Source organism: Gossypium hirsutum, chromosome D12 (assembly GCF_007990345.1).
Source record: "Gossypium hirsutum isolate 1008001.06 chromosome D12, Gossypium_hirsutum_v2.1, whole genome shotgun sequence".
In the NCBI taxonomy this organism is placed as follows: Eukaryota; Viridiplantae; Streptophyta; class Magnoliopsida; order Malvales; family Malvaceae; genus Gossypium; species Gossypium hirsutum.
The window spans coordinates 10,020,170-10,038,619 of record NC_053448.1 but is presented as its reverse complement, the minus strand read 5'-3'; the positions used below and the strand labels follow the sequence as shown (position 1 = coordinate 10,038,619).

At 34.3% G+C, this 18,450-nt stretch overlaps 2 protein-coding genes across 2 annotated transcripts; one reads left to right on the top strand and one right to left on the bottom strand.

Moving 5' to 3' along the window:
- Positions 1-265: 265 nt before the first annotated feature.
- Positions 266-7,950, top strand: LOC107945771 (pentatricopeptide repeat-containing protein At3g02330, mitochondrial). The gene is made up of 3 exons (XM_016879891.2): positions 266-2,049; position 2,233; positions 6,852-7,950. The coding sequence occupies exons 1-3, from the start codon at positions 518-520 to the stop codon at positions 7,908-7,910; spliced, it is 2,592 nt and encodes an 863-aa protein (XP_016735380.2). The 5' UTR covers positions 266-517; the 3' UTR covers positions 7,911-7,950.
- A 93-nt stretch (positions 7,951-8,043) lies between these two features.
- Positions 8,044-14,154, bottom strand: LOC107945770 (WPP domain-interacting tail-anchored protein 1). Its single transcript, XM_016879887.2, is given in 6 exon segments — positions 8,044-8,719; positions 9,811-10,005; positions 10,586-11,805; positions 12,223-12,396; positions 12,399-12,802; positions 13,752-14,154. Coding segments are annotated over 5 exon segments (2,169 nt in total). The 5' UTR covers positions 12,787-12,802; positions 13,752-14,154; the 3' UTR covers positions 8,044-8,527.
- Positions 14,155-18,450: the final 4,296 nt, after the last annotated feature.

The following is an 18,450-nucleotide window of genomic DNA, read 5'->3' as shown; positions in this document are numbered from 1 at the left end:
ATGACCCAGTTAAATTGATATTCAACAGATCACTTAAAATGTTTCTAAGATATTCTTTTAACATATAAAGTACTAGTACAACTTTTAAAAAATTAAATTTAAAAGAGAATCAATCCCGAAATACAAATGACAAATTTTAAGACCGCTGAAGTTTTTGTCTCATTCATCCTAATAACATTTAGGACTAATTTACAAGGAATAGATAATTCTAAAATCAATAAAAAAAAGGATGAAACAAAATTATTTTAAATAAATAAGAAAGAGAAACAGTTGCAACTTTGATTTTCTCGATTCCTATATATTTTATACGAGATACTACTCCTCTTAAAATAAGATAGGAATTCACAAAAAACCCGAGCCCTGAGAAAAAAAAAAAAAAAGAAAAAGATTCGAGTGTGCGCGTTTGCCTCCTCCACAACCCTTGCAAGTTCTAGCTGAAACTTGAAACGGAAGTTGCATAATACTCGAGAGTCGAAAAAGACACCCGCCAAAGCATGACAACAACAAAAGGTTTTAAATGGCATATAAAATTTCTTACTTCAACTTCCCGAAACTCCTCTTTTCTCATCCCTCATCCAAAACACATCTCTTTAAAGCTATCTCGGTTTCAACTCTAACAACAAGGCAACCAACACCCAGAAAGAAAAAAACATTTTCCCACATTTTCCAAGAATGTTCAAATCAAACATCGTTAAATCCAGGCAAACAAGCCCATTGTCAAATGATAGTATCTGGGTTTGTCCCAACTGTCTTTGTTGCCAATTGTTTGATCCAGTTGTACGTAAAATGTGGAGATTTGGGGTATGCTAATAAAGTGTTTGATAAAATGCCTCAACGAGATGTCGTGTCGTGGAATGCAATGGTTTTCGGGAATGCTAGTAATGGGATGATGGGAATTGCTAAGAGATATTTTGATGATATGCCTCAAAAGGATGTTATTTCGTGGAATTCATTGATTTCCGGGTACCTGAAGAATGGTGAATGTTTGAAGTCCATTTTGGTTTTCGTGGAAATGGGGAGGGTAGGAGTTGGGTTTGATTGGACAACCTTTGCTGTTGTTTTAAAATCTTGTGCTGTTTTGGAAGACGCTGATGCGGGGATACAAGTTCACGGTGTCGCGGTTAAGATTGCTTTTGATAAAGATGTGGTTACAGGGAGTGCTTTAGTGGATATGTATGGAAAATGTAGGAGGTTAGATGATTCAATTAAGTTCTTTTATCAAATGCCCGAGAAGAATTGGGTTTCTTGGAGTGCTGCGATTGCAGGTTGTGTTCAAAATGATAAGTTCATTAAGGGTGTTGAATTTTTCAAAGAAATGCAAAGGGAAAGTATTGGGTTTAGTCAGTCAACTTATGCTAGTGTTTTCAGGTTGTGTGCCGGGTTCTCTGCATTTAGGTTAGGTAGGCAGTTGCATGGTCATGCCTTGAAGACGAATTTCGCATCGGATTTAATTGTAGGAACAGCAATATTAGATATGTACGCAAAATGCGGTAGCATGACTGAAGCTCAAAAGATATTTAACTTGTTTCCAATTCACAATTTGCAGTCTTTTAATGCCATAATAATTGGCTATGCCCAAAGTGATGATCAGGCCATTCGAGCTTTGCATTTATTTCAACATCTGCTCGAATCTGATCTTGGTTTTGATGAAATAAGTTTATCTGGAGCATTTAGTGCTTGTGCAGTTATTAAAGGGTATTTGGAGGGCGTTCAAGTACATGCCTTAGCAGTCAAAACTACTTGTGAGTCAAATATTTGTGTGGCCAATACTATTCTCGACATGTATGGTAAATCTGGAGCTTTAGCCGAAGCATGTCGCATTTTCTATGAAATGGAGAGAAGGGATGCTATTTCTTGGAATGCAATTATTGCAGCACATGAACAGAACGGAAATGAAGAGGCAACACTCTCTCATTTTGTTTCCATGCTGCATTCTGGGATGGAGCCTGATGAGTTCACTTACGGGAGTGTTTTAAAAGCTTGTGCTGGTAAAAAAGCCTTGAATTATGGCATGGAGGTACACAATAGAATAATTAAATCTGGAATAGGGTTTCTGATACGGGGTTGCGCGCGGACCAAGATCGAGTTGCCAAGTCACGAGAAACTCCTATGAAAACCCTAAACAATTAGATCTGAAACGAAACAGAAAATTAAAAGATTAGATTTTTGAATTTTTAGATCTAAAATAAAATCCCCAAATCAGCAAAGAATCAAATTGAGAATAGAAATAAGTGTTAGGGTTCTTGAAACCCTCAAGGAGATTGTGATTCTGCCCAATTGAACACCAAGATAGTTTTCCCCAAATTTCGACAATCTAATTTCACCCAAAAAGAGTATGGAAAAACCCTAGAATTTGGGGATTTTTGGGCTGATTCCTTAAGATAGAAAAAGGCTGAAAACACAATAAGAACAGAAAATAGATTAGATAATGATTCAGCACAAGTAGAAATAAAGAAAGAATTGACAGTAAGAAATTAAAAGATAAGTCCTAAGAAGCCTTGAAATCTCGAAAGATCTCACAACTCCCTTCAAACGGCTCTAATCTCCCCTCCAAAGAATATCAATGGCAAGAAGAAGGTTGAAGATGGCTCCCACAATCAAAAAGATTGTTAAAACAACTTCTAAAGAAAACTCAAGAGAAAATCCTTGAAGAACTCAAAGAGAATTTTCACTCAAATCAAATCTGAAATTTTTAATGTAATTGTAATGTTATGTAGAGTGGTTGGCCAAGCCATATAAATAGGCCTTTCAAATGTTTTCCTAATTTAATTAGAACACTAAAACTAAAACTAAAAAAAAACTCCTAATTATTTTAATATGGAAATTCGGCCAAGGGTCTTTTATTTGGGACTCTTGGATAAACATTTAAACTAAGTAAAATAAATAAATAAATAAAAATAAAACTTTACAACTTGGGCCACTTTAACAATTTGGCCTGATTTTCAACTAAGTATGGGTGGATTTCTTGATTGGGCTTGGAATCTTCTTATTGGGCCTTGCCCTCAAGAATTTGGGCTTTTGTGACTCGTATCATTCCCCCCTTCCTCAAAAAGATTCGTCCTCGAATCTGAAAAATCAAATGAACTCGACTTTCCTCTATCGAACGGGACTAATGGCAATTGAGTCCACTGAAAAGAATAGCCATGAGATAGTAAATAGCAACGGAAACAAGCTTGTAGTCCAATCATAAGCATAACAGAACAGGTATAACGCATGTGAATGGACAGATTCAGATTACCATGCAAACAATCTAATTTACTCACCACTGCCTCGTCAAATATTTGAAACAAAGATGGACATGTTTTAAGGCATTCAGTCGTCTCACATTGTTCCCACAAACCATGAATAAATTGCGAGTAATAAATCAAATGGTAAACATAATCGTCACAAGTAGGTATTTGAAAAGATTTACATGGTTCACAGAGTTGCATAATCATACCATGCATTAATCGACGGTCTATAGATTCACTCACACATGCATTATCAAAAACAAGAATCTTTTTATCAACCATCAAAACAGATAGATCATCAATAAATAAAATAGGACAGTCAAGCACGTTTCGATCTAAGTGTTCATCAACACGATCTTTATCACTATCCGAGGAGTACAAAAGTGTTTCAAAGGTTTCAAGCATCTTACCTCGATAAGCAAAAGAATAAGGGTCGATTTTACCTTTTTCATTTAAAACAAACCTTCGTTCATCGGGGGCATAGTGTAGTCGAATCTCCGTTGTTGAGTTAACCTTTGTCAAATGGAACTCAAACTTCATGTACAACCACATAAACTGTTTAAGGCAAGAATATAAATTGAAAACAAATTTGGCAAATTTCGTTACCTTATTCTCCAAAACAGATTTGGACAAATTCAAGGATTTTACACAAGGTAAATCAAGAGAATAACAAATCACGCTTCTTTTCGTAATGACTTTATCAACCACAATCGAAGAGTAACAATTAATCGGATCAAAATGATGGGATCTTTTAAGAACTAAGTCACCAAAAGTTTTATCAATAATTTTCAAATCTGCACTGGACTCGGTTTCTAAAATTTCCTTACCTCGCTTACCTTCGGGATCATGTAGTGTGATTTCATCTTTGCTTAAGTTGATCGTATGAAAGCGTCTTTCATTTGAGAGGTATTGAAGTTGAAAGTTATCTTTCGATCTTTCGGGAACCTGAAAAGTAGCAACACAAGAAAAATTCATATCTTGGTTAGTGGAAACATTCCTCACTAGCCTTTCCTCGTCTTTTTCTTTTGTTTCTTTTTTTAACTCATTTTCTCTTCTTTCTTCAACTTCTTTTTCAATTTTCTTTTCTGTTTCACATTCCTTTTCACTCTCAATCTCTTTTTGCTCTTTTTCATTCTCTTTTTCTTTTTCCTCACTTGTTTTAACAGAATTTCTCAGTTTGATTTGGTCCTCATGGACTTGTTCCGGAGTGAGCGGCACTAAGGTAAGTTTCTTTCCTTGATGCTTGAAAGAATACCTATTGGTACGACCATCGTGAGTGACTTTTCGATCCAGTTGCCATGGTTCTCCTAGCAACAAATGGCAGGCTTGAATAGGCATTACGTCGCACACAACTTCGTCTTGATACTTACCGATAGAAAAGGCAATGCGCACTTGTTGAGTGACCCTAAATTGGCCTTCGTTGCTAAGCCCTTGTAGTTGATAAGGTTGTGGATGCTTGGTAGTGGTTAAGCAAAGCTTTTCCACCATCGTCGTGCTGGCTATGTTCGAGCAACTTTCACCATCAATAATAACTCTACAAAGCTTACCTTGTACATGGCAGCGAGTATGAAAGAGATGTTCTCGTTGCTGCTCGCTCCTTGGTTTTGCCAAAGATGATTGTCCACGATCATGAAAATCATCATCCATTCTAGTGACACGTCGAGGGCCGCGCCTTTGGGGTTGGTTATCCCTATCTTCCTTAATTGGATCTCGATATTGATGTTTTTGATTCACTCGTACCTCATTCAAAGTAGTATTCAATGCTTGAAGTGTAGCATTTATTTGTGTGATTGCAGCAGTATGTCCATCTAACTGTTGTTGGACTTTCATAAGTGCATCATTATTATCACCTTTAGACATCTTCAAAACCTGTAAAAAATAAACACTCAACACTCAAAAATAAAAGTTAGCAAACCTCACCATTAATCACTCAAAAAGAAAATTCAAATTCTCAATGAGGTCAAATTCAATCTTGTGAGTTCTTTATCAGAGTTTATATCAACCAATTAGAGAGTGTGAACCAAACTACCAAAGAATCCTAATTTGCACTAGGATGCCAAAAACTGACGAGACACCAATTGATTCGTGTTGCACCGAGGAAGAAGTTGTGCACACGTTTAAATCCTACTAACACAAGAAACAAGAAGGTGTTAGATAACGTAAAGGAAGAATAAAGGTAAACAAATTAAAACCTACAGCTAAGAATCAATAAAAATTGCTGAAAACAGAAAACCCGAAAAACTGCGGAGTAACTTGACAACTTCGTTCGAGGTGTTCCCGATCTCCAAAAATCATGAAATTAAATCTGGAGTGTCCTTATATATTTAATTTTTGATCTGGAAAATTTGGGCACCAAATTCAACCCGCTGAATATTTTTTTAAATTTTTTATTGGATTTCGTCTTTTTTTAATTTTTTGACTTTTTCGACTTATTTTTTTGCGGGAAATATTTTTGTATATTCAATAACAGTGCCAAAAATATGTATGTAAAATTTCAGATCAATAAGAAAATGTTTACCCACTCAAATGAATTTTTTTTCAAAAATTTTTCTGGGTAAAACTGCTGTTTGTAATTTAAAAAATAGAGATCAGTTTAGAAATCAACCAAGAACACCCAAAACGCCCAAAATCTGATACCAAATGATACGGGGTTGCGCGCGGACCAAGATCGAGTTGCCAAGTCACGAGAAACTCCTATGAAAACCCTAAACAATTAGATCTGAAACGAAACAGAAAATTAAAAGATTAGATTTTTGAATTTTTAGATCTAAAATAAAATCCCCAAATCAGCAAAGAATCAAATTGAGAATAGAAATAAGTGTTAGGGTTCTTGAAACCCTCAAGGAGATTGTGATTCTGCCCAATTGAACACCAAGATAGTTTTCCCCAAATTTCGACAATCTAATTTCACCCAAAAAGAGTATGGAAAAACCCTAGAATTTGGGGATTTTTGGGCTGATTCCTTAAGATAGAAAAAGGCTGAAAACACAATAAGAACAGAAAATAGATTAGATAATGATTCAGCACAAGTAGAAATAAAGAAAGAATTGACAGTAAGAAATTAAAAGATAAGTCCTAAGAAGCCTTGAAATCTCGAAAGATCTCACAACTCCCTTCAAACGGCTCTAATCTCCCCTCCAAAGAATATCAATGGCAAGAAGAAGGTTGAAGATGGCTCCCACAATCAAAAAGATTGTTAAAACAACTTCTAAAGAAAACTCAAGAGAAAATCCTTGAAGAACTCAAAGAGAATTTTCACTCAAATCAAATCTGAAATTTTTAATGTAATTGTAATGTTATGTAGAGTGGTTGGCCAAGCCATATAAATAGGCCTTTCAAATGTTTTCCTAATTTAATTAGAACACTAAAACTAAAACTAAAAAAAAACTCCTAATTATTTTAATATGGAAATTCGGCCAAGGGTCTTTTATTTGGGACTCTTGGATAAACATTTAAACTAAGTAAAATAAATAAATAAATAAAAATAAAACTTTACAACTTGGGCCACTTTAACAATTTGGCCTGATTTTCAACTAAGTATGGGTGGATTTCTTGATTGGGCTTGGAATCTTCTTATTGGGCCTTGCCCTCAAGAATTTGGGCTTTTGTGACTCGTATCAGTTTCATTCATTTGTTGCAAGTGCTCTTGTTGATATGTACTGCAAATGTGGGATGATGGAAGAGGCAGATAAGATCCATGACAGAATAGAGCAGCAAACCATGGTCTGTTGGAATGCAATAATTTCGGGATTTTCTCTGCAGAAAGAAAGTGAAGAGGCTCAGAATTTTTTTTCCCGGATGTTGGGAATGGGGGTAAACCCAGATCACTTCACTTATGCAACAGTTCTTGATACTTGTGCTAATTTGGCTACTGTTGGACTTGGTGAGCAAATTCATGCTCAAATTATCAAGCTTGAACTGCAATCGGATGCATACATATGCAGCACTCTTGTGGATATGTATTCAAAATGTGGAAACATGCATCATTCCAAGCTTATATTTGAGAAAGCAACTAATCGGGATTTTGTAACATGGAATGCCATGATTTGTGGGTATGCCCAACATGGCCTTGGAGAAGAGGCCCTTCAAATTTTTGAAGATATGATTGTTAAGAATGTCACCCCAAATCAAGCAACATTTGTTTCAGTCCTTCGAGCATGTGCACATATAGGGCTGGTAGAAAAGGGATGGCATTATTTTGGTTTGATGTTAAGTGACTATGGTTTAGCTCCTCAGTTGGAGCACTATTCGTGTATGGTGGATATAATGGGAAGGGCGGGCCAAGTTGACGAGGCATTAAGCCTCATAAATGATATGCCTTTTGAACCTGATGATGTTATATGGAGAACACTGCTTAGCACTTGCAAGATCCATGGGAATGTAGAGGTGGCGGATTCTCTTCTGCAATTGGACCCTCAGGATTCTTCTGCCTATATTCTTCTATCAAATATTTATGCTGATGCCGGGATGTGGGAGAAGGTTTCGGATATGAGGAAAATAATGAGGTATAATAAGCTCAAGAAGGAACCTGGGTGTAGTTGGATTGAAATAAAAGACGAGGTTCATGCATTCCTTGTCGGCGAAAAGGCTCATCCAAGATGCAAACAGATATATGACACGCTTGGTATCTTAGCTGATGAAATGAGATGCTACGTGGATGATATAGATTTTTTTGCTTGAAGAAAATGGTAATGAAATAAACGGCTCAATCTTTTTCTTATGCCTATATATATATATATAGATAGTTTAAAATCACACCAAAAAGGCCTACTTCAAAGGCACCATTACTCAAATTATTTGGGAGCTTATAAAATGAAAAAGGAAACACCTGCAAAGGAATTAAACATTACTATGTTAAAAGCAAAAGAAGAATCCTTCAATGATCTACATATCAGCACATCATTGCAATTAAATCTATAACACCAGAGTAGACAATCCTCCTAACACAGCTCATTCCCTATGTTTTTCCACCAGTCTTAATGAACATAAAGAAAAGCTATGAAAAACTGTTCTTTCACTGCAGCACAACTTCCAATGCATTTGAAGGTCTTCAATCTACGCATCGGCACCTCATCCCAAAAATATTTTCAAAACCACGCATATTCTAACCCCCCCCCCAAAAAAAAAAACCAATAATCCGAGCAAAATTTTAGAGAAGATTGCATATACTAAAGTTTTCGTACCATTTTAACTTGGGTGAAAACCGGATTCATAACTTCAAAAGGATTTGGTATAGGAGAGAAAACGAGTAAAACCTTGTCAAGATTCAATAACAGAAAGGATGAAAGTACATATCATCAATAAAAAGGGCTTTTCTGCTTCTGGAAATAATAAGCTGCTGCTGTTGAAGCTAGCAAGACGAGCAATGCCAAGGAAATGTGCTTGAAGCTAAGCAATCTTGCATCTATTGTCCTCACAGTCTCGTACTGTGAAGTGCCATCTGTGGGTTTCACTTCGGACTCACCAACTGATTCAGTAGTCTTGTCCAGCTGGAAATGGTACATCACACCAACAAAATTGAGAGCAACATATTTAATTTCAATCAATTCTGCAAAATAGAAATCTTTTGCAAAACACAGCCAACAAATAAAAGAATTTGTTGACAGAGGATCACCGCCTCATACCTAGCTAAGAAAATAGGACTTAATCTAATTTTAGGAGGGCTAGATAGTCAATTAGTTTTCCAATTGAGGAGAATACAATGCAGACTTTGAGAAAAATTCCCTCCTGTTCTAGCTTTCTTCTAGTTTTTTGTGTTATTTCCTCTCATTCTCTCTTTTTTCTACTTTCCATCTTTTTACTTACTGCAGGTGCATTTAAAAGATCATCTATACTTCTTGGCCAGAAGCTTGACTCCTTCAAAAGGAACCAAGTATTATCTCAATAGATATGATCCATGCTATCAATGGATCCCCCCAAATGTAAAAGAGTATACTTTTTCATCTAGCTTCTCTGGACGGGCTTGAAAATGACAATAACAAGAAGAAAAGAAAAAGACAAGACAGACAGAAAGAAAGAGTGCTGTTAAGTAACAACACCATGAAGAGTTCAGGGTAAATGAAGCAAGAGGGTACAGCAAGCTTGAAAGGGTACCTCAAAGTCTATGGAATTTGAGCGAGTACCACATATGGTATATGAGCATAAATGTAAAAGCTGCACATATCCTAGAGGAAGCAAAAATGCCGAGTAAACTGCTAAAAATAGCCATAGTTGAAATCATTTGTCTCAAGAAATACCAGCTTAAGTATCAACAGCTTGAAACTCTTAATAAGATCATAGATGAGCAAAGGAAATTAAGAAGCTGCTACCCTTACGCAATATATGCCTGTTTAGGACCTTTATTCCAGTTCTTCCATAAACACATTCCTCAACTATATACTATCATAACAGAATCCAATTCACAGATGAGGCAGATAAATGGTCATAAACTCACATATTTGAAGCAATTTATGTCCAACCTAGGTATCATCCCTAAGAGTATTTTATAACAATGAAGGATAAGATGGCAATCAAATTCATGGGAAGGACATATTAAACACCTGCACTAACTGATATGAGAAATGAATTAGGAAAACCCTACCTCAGAACCACCGACCGGTGATTTGGTTATTTCTTCCTTAGTTTCTCTTGCAGAAGCAGCCGTGGAGTCTTGCTTTGAAAACAAAAAATCTTTGACATTTCCCTTATTCTCATGGCTCTGAACAATAGAGTGGTCCTTGTATGTTTCCTTCAACTTTACTATCAAAACTTTATTTTCCGTGGCTAATCCAGATATCTGCTTAGCAAGACAGGCATTTCAGGTAGAGTGCTAAAATAATTAAAGGTTGTCAAAAACCAATTCTATCTTCAACGGACATATTCGAATCTTTACTTGGTACAATAAGTAAAATCTGATAAAAAACTCTTAAATGGCCTCTGAAGGGAATGTATATTGGCGAAATGCTTATTCATATTTCCAAATCCACAAAAGGTTAAACAAATTTCTGGAATTTTTAGTTCGTTTTTGGAATAACTAGTTCCACATGCCATCACATTATATTGGGCAGTTCACAAAGGTTTCATGAAGGTTAAAGCAGCATTGGGTAGATTAACCAAAAAAATTATTTGAATTTACTGAGCTGATTAAGGTGAACTAAGTAAGATAGTTACCAATACTTTTTAGCTTTTACAGTCATTTTCATTCTTAATATAGTCCAAACCACATTTGTTTTTTTTTTTTTGGGGGGGGGGTGGTTACATTTTCAAGACTCTATAGAAGTGATGAATAGAATGGCCAACACAAGGCATATCTCAGTTAGAAATCCACATTGAAAATGAAAACTGACTAAGATAAGTTGGAAGTAAAGCAAGCATACCTGCTGGTGAAGGCGCTCTCTTTCCATGCCCAGTTGCATGAGCAAATTTGCTATCAGTTGGGTACGAATGCCTATGTCCCTAGCAGTTGCCATTTTCATTTCCTCAGCCTGATTTAGAGATGCCTCCAAGCAACCCAGTCTACCCCTCAAGAAGCGCAATTCTTCACTTAGCTCTGCATTAGTTTCAGATAATATGATACACTTATCTTCTGCACTGTCAGCTCTATTTTCAGCTTTAGAAACCTTCAGCTTTAGATCCTCAATTAGGTTTTCCATATCTCCAATGGTAGAATACAACATATTTTGCTTCTCCTGACTAGCTTCAGCAGAAGCTACAGCATTCAATAACCGGATCTCAGATTCCTTCAATTGCATCTCAAGAAACTCCACCTTTTCAGATGTAAGATCCTGGCCTTTAAGAAGACTCAGCTCTTCAATAAGTTCTGTGTTAGTCTCAACTATTAATTTGCATTTGGATTCAGCATTATGTGCTCTTTTTTCAGTTTCAAATAATTTCGCTTTCAAATCAGCAGTATCATTTTCCAATGTATTGATCAGAGAATATAAAGCATCATGTTGTTCCCGACTTTCATCAAGAGAAGCTTTTGCATTTGACAAGTTCAATTCAGACTCTTTCAGTTGCTTCTCTAATGAATCTGCCTTCTCACGCATAGTGAACGCCTCAGAATCAGCAAGAATAAACTTTTTTTCAACTTCAGTCAACTTTTCTTTTAAGGTGTCTACCTGTGCTTGAACAAAATCACTGAGTCTAGTATCACTACTTTGAAGCGTCCGCAATGCACTTTCTTTGGCTTTCAACTTCACTGTGGATTCTTCAAGCTTTGATCTTAACTCAGTTTCTCGATGAGTTGAGTTATTCAAATTAAACTGGGCAAGCTGAAGTCGACCCAATAGCTCCTTTGAAATCCCCATAAACACCACCGCTGCATTCTGTGCTTCAAACAACCTTTCACTAACATCCATCGTCTCTTCCTCCATGCTGACGATCCCTTCTTCTAACGTGTATATCCTTGGTTTCAGCTCCTCCTCAATTTGCCTAGATTCTGCAAACTTCTTTTCCAGGTCAATTTCCCGAGCCAAAGATTTCTCCAGCATTCTCAAAATATGCCTTTGCTGTTCAATAGTTTGCATTTTTATCTTTGTATTACCACTAGACAATCGATCACCTTCAGAGACATTCACACCATTTTCATCATTCCCTAGCAATAAGCGCATATTAGGAAAAGAACATAAAAGTAAATATTTTTCTTATTCATCCCTTGTCCTTTCACAAAATATATGTTCATAATATTTCATTGACTTTATCCAGAAACAGCAGAATGAGACTGGTCAAAAATAAGAATACGCTCTGAAAGCATTCAGTTATCATAAACTAGCATCGATTTTCCTTCTTTTGGACATAATCTTTTAGATGTTGGTGGTACAGCAACAAAGACAGAGTAACATCAGCAAAGTCATTCTCCCTACTCTTTTACATAGGTATTAGCAGGTTCTAAAACAAAGATATCTAATCCATGTTAAAAACTTCTAAAGCATATGCCCACTGTTGGTTCTTTAATTCCATCAGTGGCAAAATATAAAAACAAAATAAAGTTAGTAACTGAGCTGTAGCTTACTGTTTTCATTTCCATGAAGACATGATAAAATCCTGTGGAAATCAGCAGCCTGCATCTTAATTTCTGAGACTTGATTTCGTGACTGCTTCAAGGATTCTTCAGAATCAAGTAGCTTTTCCTCCATTTTGAAGAAAGTTTCTCCCAAGTGCTTAAATGAAGATATCGCTTCACGGAACTAATAATGTAAGTTTCAAGATGCTCCATAAATTTATTCAGTTCTTTAACCTCTGAATCTAAAATTCCTGATAAGAGATCAAATTCCAAAGCTTTCTCCATAGATTCAACCTGCATATTGTCTTTTTCTGACATAAATGATTCGAAGTCAGTTTCCCTAGTTGCCAAATGCATTGTAAGTACACTTAAGTTAACCAATTTCTCGGAGGAACATGCTAAATCTAACTCCACTCTTGTTAGAATCTCGTTAGCCCTTCCAAATTCTTCATTCACCTCTCCACCAGATGATATCCCGTCAAGTATGTCAGCTCTACTTGATCCTGCCTCCAGTTCCATACTATTGAATTCATCACCAGAAACACCTTCTTCGTGAAGGATATCAGCATCCATTTCAAGGGTCAGTAAGCTGCTCTGATTCAAAACCAAATATCATTAGCAAAAAAAATAAGGTCAGAGAAAGTCAAAACAGAAAACAAACAGGATCTTTGTCAAATAAGATAATGAGATGGTTTCATTCTATTTCAAAAGTAGACAATCCCATTCTAGGATTTAACTCAATGCAGTTTATTCTACTTTTTCTCTCAAGTTTGTCATGCTGGTTTGCAGAACAACTTTGCAAATTTTTACAGTGAAAGACCCTACATAGCTTGATACAAATTCAACTCATTTTCTCCAACTGAAGCTAAAGAAACATATGGGTATGTTATGTTTCAGACCGATATTGTTCATGCTTCTCTAACCAAACTCTGGAAGAAATCAGCTTATAAATACAACCACATTTAGTATAAATGTGTCTTAATTAATACATGCACACCAAAAGCTAACTCATTTGGTATAAATTAATTGTACAAATTCAGTGACAGTAATTGCAATTTCACATAAACTTATGACATAACAATTTATACAACTCAATGGATACAAACCTCTTCATCAAGTCACTAACTACTAACATATACATATTCTTCAGATGTAAATCTTCCGAACCAATATTTTCATTGAAGGTCTGTATTTTTTTTCTTTCTTTTTACTTAATTATAGCTAGTGGAGAATTGAATGTAAGAAATGAATAATGAAAGTGCGATCCTCCAAAGAAAAAAAAAAGACAATAACGTGAGACAGTATCAATTTCAACAAGAAAATTCATTTCCAAATCAAATAAATCGAACCCATTTCTCTTTCTGTTCTGCAATTATCATGATTAAGTTAAAATAACAAAAGCCTATCTACAGATTAATAAAAAGATCATCACTTACCCATCTAGCGTACTCTAAAAATGGAAGTGGTTTCAGTCAGTTTCTCAAGAAACCCAAGTCCAAAAACAAATAAATAAAAGCAGAGAAATGGAAATTTATTACCTTTCTGGAAAGTTGCAGGGAGTTGAGGGTTGACAAAGTTGCAGAGAAGAACAAGAAAAATTAGAGAAAAATTTGTGAGGAAACCAAATCAAGGAAAAAGGATTAAAAGAGAACTTAGATTAAGGCACACAAACACTCCGCCGGTGAAATTTTGAAAACAAAATTAAAGAGATTAAATGAAAGAAAAAGTAGTGTCATTCCAACTTAGCTTTTTGCTCTGCTGTTGTATCACTAGGTTAATTGCATCCATCATCACAAAACTATGGCTCCAATTTTAAATTAGGCTCAAATTTTTAAAATGTTATAACTAAATCTAGGGATTTTTTCCATAATTAGGGTGTGCTCTCCGAAGAGATACAGGGTTAGTGAGTGTTTCTTTCGTACGAACAAGTCTAGCATATTAATATCTTAATAATTTTACCACTCATATATATATTTTTGAATTTTTGTTGCAATTCCACTTACTCATAGATATTTAAATTTATTATGATTTTATTTTGACATGGATAGTATTTTTTTACATATTAAAGCTTTTTAAAAAGAAACAAAAGATCATGACCACTTAAACAAAAAATTCATATCAGATGCTTTTTGTGTTCAATCTTTCACCTCCTCCAAATCATGAATGATTCTTTTGCAATGTCCTATATGAGTTCCTTGATGTCATTCGTAACAGAGATGAGGTTTCAGTTCGCTTTTAACTTCTCAAGATAATATTTCTCCATTTCTTTTCCTTGTACAATAGCCTACATATACTAATTCCCTATTCATGTGTATACAAAACTTGAAGTCTTGACTACACATAAAATCTTTTATAATAGAAAGTCATATGACCGTCTTTGTTCTTCACCATCGCAGCACCCTCAAAGCTACCATTTTCTCTTTCATTTTTTATAGTTAATGTTAGGCCTGAAAACACCAACGAAATGCGTGAAATGGTATTTTAAGAATTCTAAAAACTTTTCCAAAAAAAATTGAGAGAAGGAGAAAAAAGTTGCATAAGTGATTTAAAGTGATTGTCTCCTCTATTACCTCAGTTTTCCCCAATTCACTACTATAATTGATACCTTTCAAGAAGAAGACATAACCCTTACAACACTATATTTTTCTTAAGGCTTAGATAAAATATTTCCCCTAGCTTTTATACTTATTCTAGAACCCTTCATATTTTTTTTGACTCAACTAAAACCCTCATAATTTACAATTAGTGATAATGATGAAGTAAACAATAAAGCTTTTAGGAAGGTATGTGTTTACAAAGTTTAGCTTATTAAATAAATGAAATACGAATGATAAAAGATTTTACAATATGAACTTTGAAACCATGTACAAGAGAAAAGTGGGAAATAATTTTGAAGCATTTCCTCTTAACTTTGATGTTTAGATATGTCTCTCATAAGTCTTTAAGTGTCTTACTTGCATTTATATCAAGGAAAGAGTTTGTGAACATTTGGAGCTATTGATAATGATTTATAGCCATTAGAGACATTAATTGCAGGTTGAGAAAGTGTCCCTGCAACTCAAGTCTCTATACTTACTAAGGAGGCATTAATACCTATTCAAAAGACTAGTAGTTTATAGTCGTTCACAAGGCTAAGTCTCGAAACTTGTAATTCATGTCTTGAGACTTGGAGGCTAAGTATTGATATTGTAACACTCCTTACCTGTCTTGATAACCGATATAAATATATTACCAACACAAATGCAAGGAATCAACTTTAAGACAATTTAGAGGCACTAGAAACATTTTAAAATTATTTAGAAATGATTCAAAAGTGATTAGTGTTGGATTTGATGCCTTGAGTGTAGTATTTTCCTTTATGTACACTTGTAATTTTTTCGAACATATTAGTTAATAAAACAATTCATGGATTACATTAATATACTTTGTATAATGTCCTCATGTGATTTTTTCATACAGAGCAAATAGAAGAAAATATTGGCTCACTGGTTGTCTAATGTTTAAATTAATGTTAAGTGGTATTACGTGGTTGGATCGTAATATGGAAAGACAACTTATATTTGTAGATGAACCTAAACATGTCCTTAGTCTAATTGGAAATGAGCAAACTGATTGAAAGACTAATATGTCGTCTATCAAGTCCAATTGGGAAGATGTCTTGTCTTGGGCATTAGAGCGGATGACTCCCATAAGTTAGAAACATAGTTGTGATTTGCAACAACCCATTTTTCAGTGGTGTCGAAAACAGTGGTTTCGGGACCAAAAATCTGACTAGCAAGTTCGTATAATTAGTATTTAAATTATACGAGTCAATAGCGATTTTTATATTGAATTTTGATTTGATGATTTTAAATAATTGAATTAAAAGTTAGTATAAGTGATTTGGTTCAAAAGTTAAGTGGTTATTGAAAACGAGGTATTAGGACCTTGTTTCTGTAATATAAAATTGTAAATATTTTTATTAAATATTTATAGAGTCGTATTACATGTGAATTGAATTTGGGTCCGGTAATTTTGATGATTTATTGCTTAATTGAGGTAAAATGATTAAATTGTAAAAGAGGTAAAAGTTAATTGCTATAGATTTAAAATAGTAAAAGGATCAAAATGGTAATTAAACCATGGTCAAAAAGTCCAAGCGGTGGTGGCATGATTAAATCCACTAAATTTCGGGCTATTTTCTCATTTAGTCCTAATTAGTTTAGGATTAAATTGAAAATAAACTTGTTTAGTTAAAATTTAAAATAACTGAAGAACCAATAGTGCAATTAAACCCTCCTTTATTGGAAATTATACCATTTGAGTAGATAATGGACGGTTTGCAAGGCTAATTGCATGGAATTTTATTCAAATAGTAAGGTTATAGTAGTAATTTATGAAATTAGGTAAAATGAAAATAAAACAAATGCCAAAATTGGCTATCATCTTTTTGTTTTTTTCCTTCAAAAGCCGAATCTACCATTGTTAAGAGGAGAAACCTTTGGCCAAGCTAGGTTTTGTCGATTGAGTAGGTAAATCTTGCCCATTTTTAGTAACTTTTATGTTTTTGAGCTCGTATTAGCTTAATCTAGCTAACTCAGGGATTAATTCGTAAAATTGTCAAATTTTTTTATTATGCCATTGATAAAATTGAGTTATTCTTGAAGTTTTATGGTAGAATATTAAGCTTGGTTGCTAGATAGGACTATTTTATAAAGTAATTTTTGGTAACTGTAATGTTTAAGGACTAAATCGTTAAAGTGATAAAATTACAGGGACTTTTGTGTAATAACAGAAATTATGGGCTGCAGAGAGGCCTTATATAGTTCGGCTAAACTTGATTTTATTTGAAATTGGTTAAATTGCATATTTTGAGCTTAGGGACTAAATTGTATAAAAATAAAATATTGGGGGTAATTTTGTAAAAATATCAAAAAGGAATTAATTGTATAAAATGAATTAATTTTGCTGTTAGAATTAGTGAATTGAATAGAATTGTTATAGATCCAATATGAGTGGAAAACCGAGGAAAAGAGAAAATTACTAGATAGCCCCTATACTTTGTCGTTGCTGTAGTTTAGTCTGGTAAGCTCGTACGGATTAATTTTAGTACATTTTTAAATGTATTATAGGAACTTAATTGCATAATATTGGATTATATTTATGTGTGTAATTGGAAATAGAAATAATGAATTGAAATGGCATTGATCACTGATTTAGATACTATGAGTCATTACTGTAAATCAATTTTGTAAATTCATACATTTATTTATGCTTCTAATAATCCTTATACTCTTTGTTAGTATACTGTTATTGAATGTTATATTATATACCGAATGAGATCAGTGAGCGTTACTCACTGATATACTGATCGATGCTCAGACGAGCGATACCTACTGAATCTACTGAAACGTATGCGCTCTCAAGCCATACTTATTGAATCTATTGAAAAGAATGCTCTATTGAGTAAAAGAATCTACCGATATACTGAATAAATCTCATGGAACGTTATCCACTGATATACTAAAGAAGCTTAATCGAGTGAAATATACTAAAATACTGAGTAAAGCTCAAACGAGCATTATCCACTGAATATACTGAACTACTTTACTGATTGTTAATTTATGATAAAGGTTGTGTTTTATGGAATTTCAACATTTAATTTTAATTGATTACTATGTTTAATTGGAAAGGTTTATCAATATATACAAACGAACTTACTAAGCTTTATTCAAGCTTACCTGTATTTGTCTTATTTTGTAAATTACGTTTTGAAGGCTTAGAAGATTGGATCAAAATAAGAAATCACACTATCCAAGAGATTTTTGGTAGACTTTGTTATAGTTTGGTATATATGGCATGTACTAGGACCTCTTTGTATGTATGATGTTGAATCCTAGTTTGAGCAAGTTTACTTAAGTTTGTGTTATGTGTTGCGACAAATGAAATTATGCATGTTTCATCTAAGTTTAAATGTTAAAGAATGATGGTAGAAAACATTGACAATATGTGAGATTATGGTTTGGAATGAATTGATGTTTTGATGTGCAACTATATCTTGTATATGAAACCTTGAAGATGAAATGTTATGAAATGGTTTATGATGTTAATGAGGGCATATTGGTTTGATATATAGGTTGAATCCATTGACATGTTTTGAATGTGTTTGAAGATGGTTTTTAGCCTATGAAAGTGTGTATTTGAATGTGCTTAAGCTCCTAAGCAAATAAGTGAAAATTTAGCTTAGAATTGGTCATT